The sequence below is a fragment of the Streptopelia decaocto genome (assembly GCF_964273445.1).
Source record: "Streptopelia decaocto genome assembly, chromosome: 27".
Taxonomy (NCBI): domain Eukaryota; kingdom Metazoa; phylum Chordata; class Aves; order Columbiformes; family Columbidae; genus Streptopelia; species Streptopelia decaocto.
The window spans coordinates 564,522-573,912 of record NC_138682.1 but is presented as its reverse complement, the minus strand read 5'-3'; the positions used below and the strand labels follow the sequence as shown (position 1 = coordinate 573,912).

The 9,391-nt window shown below is 62.4% G+C and overlaps 1 protein-coding gene across 1 annotated transcript; it reads right to left on the bottom strand.

Moving 5' to 3' along the window:
• Positions 1–908: 908 nt before the first annotated feature.
• GALNT6 (polypeptide N-acetylgalactosaminyltransferase 6) lies at positions 909–8,127 on the bottom strand (the record flags this gene model as incomplete). Its single annotated transcript, XM_082073611.1, has 10 exons — positions 909–1,193; positions 1,552–1,704; positions 1,789–1,890; positions 2,681–2,812; positions 3,156–3,356; positions 3,423–3,540; positions 4,751–4,985; positions 5,062–5,211; positions 6,656–6,828; positions 7,640–8,127. 10 exons carry the CDS (start codon positions 8,125–8,127, stop codon positions 1,080–1,082), a joined length of 1,866 nt encoding a protein of 621 aa, XP_081929737.1. The 3' UTR covers positions 909–1,079.
• Positions 8,128–9,391: the final 1,264 nt, after the last annotated feature.

Genomic DNA, 9,391 nt, shown 5'->3' with positions numbered 1-9,391 from the left:
AGAGCTTCACCCCTCCATAAACCCCCCCAGGACGGGCAGCACCGGGGCTGGATGGGACCCACACAGGGCACTTTGAGGTTAAATGGAACAAGATGGTTTGTATTAGAAACCTGATTTCTGGCCAAAAGAGTTTTGTGTCCCCCCCATCGTTAAAAAGAAATGGAGGGTGTTGAAGTTTTTGCTGCGCTCCTGGAACGGTCAATGGAAAACGGCGTTTGCAATAGCGATAGGGGGGTTATTGCTTCATCCGCTTCGAAAGGAAAATACGGAAAAAACAAACCCACCTGCCGCATTTCTGCTCTTATCTCCAAGGAAAACAAGATTTCGTGGGTTAAATGGTCCCTAAATAACCCGGTTTCATCAGCGCAGAGGGGACACGGGGCAGCGGAACCCCCGCCCAATTCAAACCACCGGAGTCTGACACCTGATGCAAAAGGGGCTTCAACTCCACGTGGGGGCTGCCGAAGGGAGGGAACTAAATGAGATGAGGGGGTTGGAGGCTGGAGGAAGATGAGACGGGACGTGCATAAAATAAATCATCTCTTTATTTGAGGTGGTTTATCTACAGACAGGCTCTGCCGCTTCCGGGGGTTTCACCCTGCGAGGAAAGCAGCAGCTGCTCGGGGAAGCCGGAGGGAGACGGGGCCTTGGCGCGAGGACGTGGGGGCCGGGACCCCCCCCAGGCTCCGCACCCGCGGGACCCCCGAGAAAATCAGCGTCATCATTAAAAACAGTAAACCTAACTGCCCGGCCCAAGCCGAGCCTGGAACCCGAGGCCAACAGCCCAGCCGCTCCGTCCTGGCCGCACAGAACACCCCAGAACGGCCGGGGGGAGCTGCCGAGGCTCCGGCGGGGGGGATGGACGAGTGGCAGCGGGTACTGCGGAGCATCCTCCGCCATCCCGGGCTCCGGGGGGCCCGCCGGCTCAGCTCGGGCGTCCGAAGGCACGGCGCTGAGGTCAAGGCAACCATGAAATGCAGCACATTTAAGGCTTCCGCTTCTTCGATTCAAAAGAAAAGAGCGAGTTGGTGCGGAGCGCGGTCTCCCGAGCGCGGGGGGGCGGCCGGGGCTCTGCCCCCTCAGGTGAAGGCCCAGAGCTGGTGGGGGTCGGCGGGGTCGCACGGCACCAGCGCCGGGTGCTTCCCCCGCGCCGACAGGCACGTGCCGGACGCCGGGTTCCTGATCAGCCGGTCCTGCCGAGAAAGAGACTGGAGCTGTTTAAAAGGCATAGAGACGAGGGTCTCAGGACATGGGGCAGTGCTGGAGCTGGGCTACAGTTGGGGCTACAGTTGGACTCAATGGTCCCGAGGGTCTCTTCCAACCAAAATTATTCTATGATTCTATTCTAAGTTGTGCCAGGGGTGGAAATTTGGGGTGATTTCTGCCCCAAAGGGCATTGAACAGGCTGCCCAGGGCAGTGCTGGAGTCGCTGTCCCTGGGGGTGAACAGACCAGGGTCTCGGGGACATTTTAGAGACAGTGTTGGGTGAACGGTTGGACTCGATGATCCCGAGGGGTTTTTCCACCCGAAACGGTGATTCAGCGGCCTCACCTGCGCCAGGTCCCACTCCTCGCTGCCCGGCACCTGTCCCGGCTTCCCCCGGTACTGACACTCGCCCAGCTCGGCCGCCCCCGCGCCCGCCCGCAGGCAAAGCTCCTTCCCGATGTTGTGCCGCAGCTCCCGCTGGCTCGTGTACTCAAAATACTGCGGGGGAGAGCGGGAGGGGGCGTCAGGCCCTGAGCCCCCCAGAGTCACCCAGGGACAACCGGGGGCCGGGGGTGGTACCACCTGGTTGCCCCCCATCCCGTGGCAGGGGTACATGATCAGCGGTTTCCCACCGTGGTTGTTCTCCCCGACGTCCAGGCAGCTCTTGGTGCCGTCGTTTTTTATCTGGGAAGGGGAAAGAGGGCGGGGGGTGAGCTGGGACCCCCCGCGGGCCCCGGCTCCGCAGGGCGCTCGGTTATCGTCACCATCGCTGTCCAAGGCAGCCGCGGTGCCAGGCGCGGCGCCCGGGACCCTTGTCCTCCCTGGACTCGCGGGACGCCCGGCGCCAGCGCCCGGCCCGCCGAGGCAACGGTGGAACCGCCCGCCGCGGGGCTTTCAGGAAACAAAAAGCAAATCAAAGCCTGGATCAAAGCCAGAATTAAAGCCTGGCCGCGATCCAGCACCCGGCCCTCGCCGCGTCCAGCGCCCGCCGCCCCAGCGCCCGGCCCAGGGGCTCCGGCTCCGACCCCAAAACCCGGCTTGGAAAATAAGGAGGTGTTTTTGGCAGCCCCATCCATGGGACGGAGCCTGTACCAGCTGGGCTTCCCCAGCCCCCCATCCATCTCAGGGCAAACATGGTGCTCGAGGAAGCTTTCGGCTCTTTCACCCGATTTAACCCAACGCCACGTCCCGCGGGTCCCCCGCCCCAAACCAGCTCTGCCGGATTCCAGCTCTTGCACCATCAGCCGGAGACCAAACCTGCCCGGCAGCTGGTGACAGGCAGGGTGACAGGCAGGGTGACAGGCAGGGTGACAGGCACGGTGACAGGCACGGTGACAGGCACGGTGACAGGCACGGCCGCACCAAAACCCTCTGGTTTGTGTGTTTGAACACAAAGCCCCCAAACCCAACATTTTGGGGAGCACCTCTCGCCCAGGCCCGAGCGCAGCGGAGGCTCCGGCACCCCCGCACTCACCGCTCCGTAAAACGTGGGGGTGAGGTCGGGGACGAACATCTCGGGGTAGACGTTCTGGAGGTACCAGCTGAAGTTCTTGCAGCCGAGCTGCTCCCGCAGCCGGCGCCGCTCTGTAATGTCACCATACGTCTTCTATCGGCAAAGGCACGTGAGAAAATTAAACCGACCTCGGAAGCCAGCAAGGGAAACACAACAACAAAACCCCCCCCCGCTTTGTCACCGGTTGTCACCGTGTGGCCAGAGGTGGGGGGGGGCTTGCAAGACGCCCCCAGTCTCTGGTAGGGACCCACAGGGCCTGGCTGCCCATCCAAAGGGATGGGACGTTTTGGCAGCACAGCACGAGGTTTTGGGGTCAGAAATAAAATTTGTATATCAAAAATTAAAGGGGAAGAGGGAAAGGGGGCGCGAAGGGGAAAGGGAAGGGGGCGCGAGGGCCCCAGGCCGAGCCGCCTCCCCCGTTTGCCGCGGCCGGTACCTCTCTGGCCATCTGCGCGGCCTGCTGGTTGCGCCGGTAGAAGATGTGCTTGTAGGCGTCCATCCAGACCTCGGCCAGGCGCACCAGGTTGCGCGAGATCACCTGCGTGCCCTTGGGGAAGCTGTGGGGGCTCTTGGAGCGGAACACGTGTCCCACCACGGAGCAGGGGACGATCTCCACCTGCCCCCCGCACTGCCAGACCTGCGGGAGCCGCTCGTGAGCCGCGGCCGCGCCCCGGAGCCCGAGCGCCCGGGACCCCGTCCTCACCCTGAACGACATCTCCACGTTCTCGCCCCCCCAGATCTCCATCTGGTCGTCGTAGGAGCCGATGTGCTGGAAGTAGGACCTGGAGATGGCGAAGAGGCCGCCGGCGAAGGTCGGGGACCTGCGGGGAGCGGGGATTGAGCTCAAAACAGGGGTAAAAATCAAAACGGAAGCAGAAATCTGAGTTTGGGGAAACCGCGGTGGGTCTGCGGCCCCATGTCTCCCTGCCCCAGGTGTGGTGGCTGCGGGGACAGAGACTGCGGTGACACCGGCGGCCTCGGCTCAAAGCCAAAAGGGGATTTGGTTACCAACAACCTATCACCGAAATGAAGGGCTGAGATTAGAGCCCGGCGCCCCTCCCTCTGCCTCCTCTAATCTCTCCCATCTGAGCTTCAGACGAGGCTGGAACAGAAACTCGCTTTTATTCAAATAAAAACCTAATAATAATTGAAACAGAAGGATGGAGCGAGCTGCCGCGTCCCCGCCGAGGGGACACGAGACGCCGGCGGCAGCCGAAGCGCCGCTCAAAGGGACCTTTATGGGGCCGGGGACGTCTCCCGGGTGACCTGCGCACAAAGGGGATGCGATGGGGCCGGCGCCAGGGCCGGTGTCCGGTGTCCCCGGCGCGGGCACCGGCAGAACCGCGGCGAGAAAACCCGCACGGGCTTCTCTGCGGGAGAATAAGGGGGTGAAAACAGGGGGTTGGGCGCAGGTTGGTCCCCAGGTGACACTTGTGTTGTGGGGATCCGAGAGCCAGAAGATACAAGGCAACAATTAAAGCCTTAACGAGGGAGCTTGTGGGAGCGCGGGGACAGCTGGAGGCACTTCCAGGGTGTGTTTGCAGGTCTGTTATGAGTCCACGTTCACCAAAACCCCGTGGTTTCGCCTCCCAGCTCTTTGCCGCCCCGGTCCTGCCTCCCTGAGCGCCCTCGGTGAGTTTTCATTGAATCACAGAATCGTTTTGGGTGGAAAAGCCCCTCAAGATCGTTGATCCCACTGCTCACCCAACCCCGTCGCTAAAATGTCCCCAAGACCCTCGTCTGTTCACCCCTCCAGGGACGGTGACCCCAGCACTGCCCTGGGCAGCCTGTTCAATGCCCTTTGGGGCAGAAATCACCCCAAATTTGCACCCTCAGCCTCCCCTGGCGCAACTTGGGGCCGTTTCCTCTCATCCTGTCGCTTGGGAGCGGAACCCGACCCCTCTCGCTCCATCCTCCTTCAAATCACTGCAGAGCGCGAGAAGCTCCAACCTCGGCACTGCTGGAGCTCCTCCAGCCCTTGGACCACCCCACCAGCTCCAAACGGCAAAAGCGGCCCCCGCGACGACTCACTTGATGGGGAAGGTCTCGTCCTTGCGCCGCTGCCTCTCGCGCGGCGGGACGAGCTCCCAGCCGAAGGTCAAGCTCCAGTCGAAGTTGCCCCGGCTGTGCTGCTTCCCGTTCTGCACGGGCCTGGAGAACTCGAAGGTGTTGAGGTCGATGGTGGCGATGTCGGGGCTGACGACGGCCGTGGGCTCCTCGGCGATGCGGGACAGCAGCGGCTCCAGCCACCCGTGGAAACACTCGCCTGGGGCGCGGGAAGGGTCGGCGCGGGCCGGGCACCGTGTGGCCCCTCCAGGGACACCCGGGGGCGGGGGACTCACAGTGGGCGTCCAGGAAGGTGAGGACGTCGCCGGTGGCCACGCTGGCCCCCAGCAGCCGCGCCATGATCAGCCCCTTGCGCTCCCGCTGCCGCACCACGCGCACGATCTGCAGCTGCTCCACGTAGCGGTCCAGCTCCTCCTTCAGGTACTCTGGGGGGAAAGCAAACGGCTCCGTCAGGCGTCCCCGTGTCCCCCCAGCCCGCCCTGCCCCTCACACCCGGCACCTGAGCCGCCTGTCCCCAAAATCCAAGTGGTTTTGGCCAAAGAAAGCAGGTTTGGCACAGGAGCCGGTTGCCCAGCCCAGCTCAGCCCCCATCAATGAGGGATCAGGGGGACGATGGGGTGAGAAGGTCTCATGCCCTGCGGCTAAAGTGTCACCAGGACCTAGAGGATGAGCTGTCACCAAGGGGAGGGACAGGAGACAAGGTGACAGCCCAGGAAACCGTGTTTTCTCTCCTGCCTTGGCAGACGCGGCCAAGCAAGAGCCAGGAATGGCCAAGAGGGAGTTGGAACATCCAGAGTCCCATCCCCAGGGCTCAGGAGCATCCGTGTCCCCACCACAGCGGGGGACAAGCTCTGGGTGACACGCCCCTGCCCTGTCCCAGGCGCCTGCTCCTCGGATGCCGTGGGTGGAAAGGAGCGTTTATCTCCATAGCGAGGGCAAAGTCCGCTCCTCTCCAGCGCCCCGAGGCTGAACAGCTCGTTAATTTGCTCTGGGTGTAGCTAACGAGGATCACAGCTGGCGGGGAACACCTCGTTAATTTGCTCTGGGTGTAGCTAACGAGGATCACAGCTGGCAGGTGAGCTGCCTGCGGGGTGCGGGAGGAGCACCCAGGTCTCTCCAGGGCTGAGTTAACGGGGGAATCCCCGCGGGGCTCCGGGTGGATGGGACAGCGGGAGGGGACGGCGGGTGCACCCCGGGCTGCTCGGGGACTGGGCACGAGCTGCTTCCCTCCGAGCACCCAGAACCGCTGCTCCCGGGATGGAAAGATGCTCTGCCCCCTCTGCGTCCCTCCGGCTCCTGCATCCCGCTGCTTCCTGCATCTGCCATGGGTCCCGCATCCCACTACAGCTCCCGCATCCTGCCACGGATCAATCTGGTTCCTGCATCCCATTACAGCTCCTGCATCCCCCCACAGATCTCTCCAGCTCCCACATCCGTCCTGCTCCTGCATCCTGCCACGGATCAATATGGTTCCTGCATTCCACCATAGGTCCTGCATCCCATTACAGCTCCCGCATCCCATTACAGCTCCTGCATCCCATTACAGCTCCCGCATCCCATTACAGCTCCCGCATCCCATTACAGCTCCCGCATCCCATTACAGCTCCCGCATCCCATTACAGCTCCCGCATCCCATTACAGCTCCCGCATCCCATTACAGCTCCCGCATCCCTCCATGGGTCTTGCATCCCATTAGAGCTCCTGCATCCCTCCAGCTCTCACATCCCATTACGGCTCCCGCATCCCTCTTGCATCCTGCATCCCTCCATGGAGCCTGCAGCCCTGCACAGCTCCCGCACCACTCTTGCATCCTGCACCCCTCTCTCATCCTGCAGCCCTGCCCGGGTCCCGCGTCCCAGCGCTCCCCACCGTCGGTGCTGGCGTCGTCGACCAGGATGACCTCGCGGAGCAGCAGCGCGGGCGAGGCGTGCAGCACGCTGTACACCGTGCGCAGCAGCGTGGACCACGCCTCGTTGTGGAAGACGATGACCACGCTGGTGGTGGGCAGGGGGGGGCAGCGCTTGAACTTCTGGTCGATGCACCTGCGAGGGAGAGCGGCAGCAGGTCGGGCCGAGGGGCACGGCGGAGACAAAGCGCCCCCGGCTCCTCACCGCCTTCATTTCATTCATCTCTCCCCCTCACTGGTCAAGTGAGTCACATTCCGGCCCCAATGTCCCCCCATTGTCACCGCTACACCTGCTAAGCACGGATAATCGCCCGGCGGCTCGGGGGGCCGGTTTCCACCCCAGGGTTGGGTTTCTACCCCGTTTAAGCCTTTTTTCCACCCCGAATCCCCCCCAGCAGGCAGGGGCTGGGGGGCCGCGCTTTAATCTGCGCCTGCGGCCGGCGGGGAAAGCCGGCGCTCTCGGTGCTGCCCGCGCCCCCCGCCCGCGGGCTGAGCCGGTTCCGCTCGGCTGGCAAAGAAAAGGTCCCATTACCGGAATAAAAGAGGGGGGGAAAGCGGGGGACACGCGGAGCCACCCGGCCGAGAGCGGGTCCGCGGGGACACAAAGAGCCACCGCGGCTCTGACCCAGCGCCGCGGAGAAAATCACAATGTGTGAAAATGAAATAAATTAAATAAATGAAAAAGAGTAGGGGGGGAGAAAGAGGGGAACAAGGAGGGGGGCAAAAGAGGGGCACGAGGGGTGGGGAGGAATAGATATATGTAAAATTAAATGATATATGTAAAAATAAATAGATGTATGTAATAAATAAATATATGTAGAAAGAACCAAACGTGTTTTTGCAGCTCTCCCCCCATCCGATCCCCGCCAGCCCTCGGTGACGGCCCGCTCCCCACCCCCCCGGACCCCCCCCAGCTCCCAGCCCATCCCGCAGGGGGGGTCCCTCACTCGGGGGGGCGGCTGTCGGGCCCCAGCGCGCGCTGCAGCGAGATGCGGTCGCTGGCGAAGGCGTTGAAGCAGTGCTTCTCGTAGCCCCGCTCCTTCTCGCGCGTCTCCTCCGCCGTCCAGCGCTCCTTCCTGAAGGCTTTGCCGTCGGCGCCGGGGCCGCCGGGGTCCTGGGGGGGCCTCTCGAGCAGCGGCCGCAGCTCGGCCGCCGTGTAGACGCCGGGGAGGCAGGAGCGGGTGCCGGGGGGGGCGGCGTCCTGCGGGGCGGGCGCGCGGATCTGCAGCTTGGGCATGGAGTCGCGCAGGTTGTGCACGGCGCCCAGCATCATGTCCAGCACCTGGCCCCTCCCCGGCACCATGTTCTTCAGCCACGGCTCCTCGCCCGGCTCCTTGTTCCCCGCGTCCTTCTGCAGGATGAAGAGGAAGATGACGAAGAGGGCGCCCGCCAACGCCACCTTCAAGGGGCTGGAGCGTCTCCGGAAAAACCTCATTTTCGTGCTTTTTTCGGTGCTTTTTTGGTTTTGCCGACAGGCGTCTCAGGGCCGTGGGGTCTCGGGGTGTTTCATGATGATCCGCTCCGCCAACCTGGGCAAAAGGAGAAACACCCGCAGGTTAATCCACAGACTGGAGGCACTTCGGGTGCATCCCCTGGATATCAAGATAATATTAATTATACAGTCATATAATATTAATTATACAGGGTGCTGCAAAAAGATGGACCCAATTTGAAATCACCAAAGATATAATGATATAAAGATACAGTGACTTCGAATTGCGCCCAACTCTTCGAAACACCCCGTATGCCAACACATAGTCCCTTCCCCGCTACGGCGCAAGCGAGACGGCTGCGACCCCCCCCAGCCCGAAAACCACGCTGAAAACCACAAAAACCAGGAAAAAGCGAGGACTGAAAAACGCCACAAGACGTGCTGGTGTGGTCACTGCGGCCGGGGCGCATTCATTGTGACGCTAACGAACCCCAGAGCGGCACCTGTGTGCTCGCCCCCTGCAACAAAGTCAAAACCAAAGCTGCTCAAATCTGCAGAACTATTCCTGGCTGCGCAGAAAAAGCCTTTTCCCGGGTGTTCACACCCAGGACGGAGCCGGCAGGCGAGATCCGCGGCGCTTCGGGCTGGACCGGAGCGGCGGCCGCGGCGCCCGGAGCTCAGCAGCGGCTGCAAAGCCAGCGCCGAAGCTCCCGCGGCCGCTCTTTGTGAGCCGACAAGCTCCACGGGAGCCATTCACCGGCATCTCCTCCTCCTCCTTTAGTTCTTTACTGGTTTTTTTCCTTCCTTTTCTTCGCATTGCCGTGGCAATGGGCACCTGCCAGCAACTTCAAGGGCGAGGAAGCTCCGGGTCGGCAGGAGGAGGCCCGAGGCGGCCCCGGGGTCAGCGCTTTCGCTCAAAGCCGGACCACGCTCCACTGCCAAGGGCGCCCGAGCCGTGGCGGGACCGGGCGGGAAGAAGCAGAATTAAGGCAGAAAATTAAATAAATCCGCCCCAGTTTCTGCTCGGATCCAAGCGAAGATGCTCCCGCCCCGCTGGTGGGGCTGAGACCCGAGGGATTCGTCGCACAGCACAAGCTGTGCAAGGAGTGACCAGTTTTGGGGTGGAAAAGCCCATTTCCAGCGTTGCTGCGTCTCTCTGAGAGGCTCTCTCTTGCCACATTATGGTGGCCACACTGATGAAGCGTGCTCGTTAGCCATGTGATGCTAATGAACCCCAGAGCGGCACCTGTGTGCTCACAGAGAACAT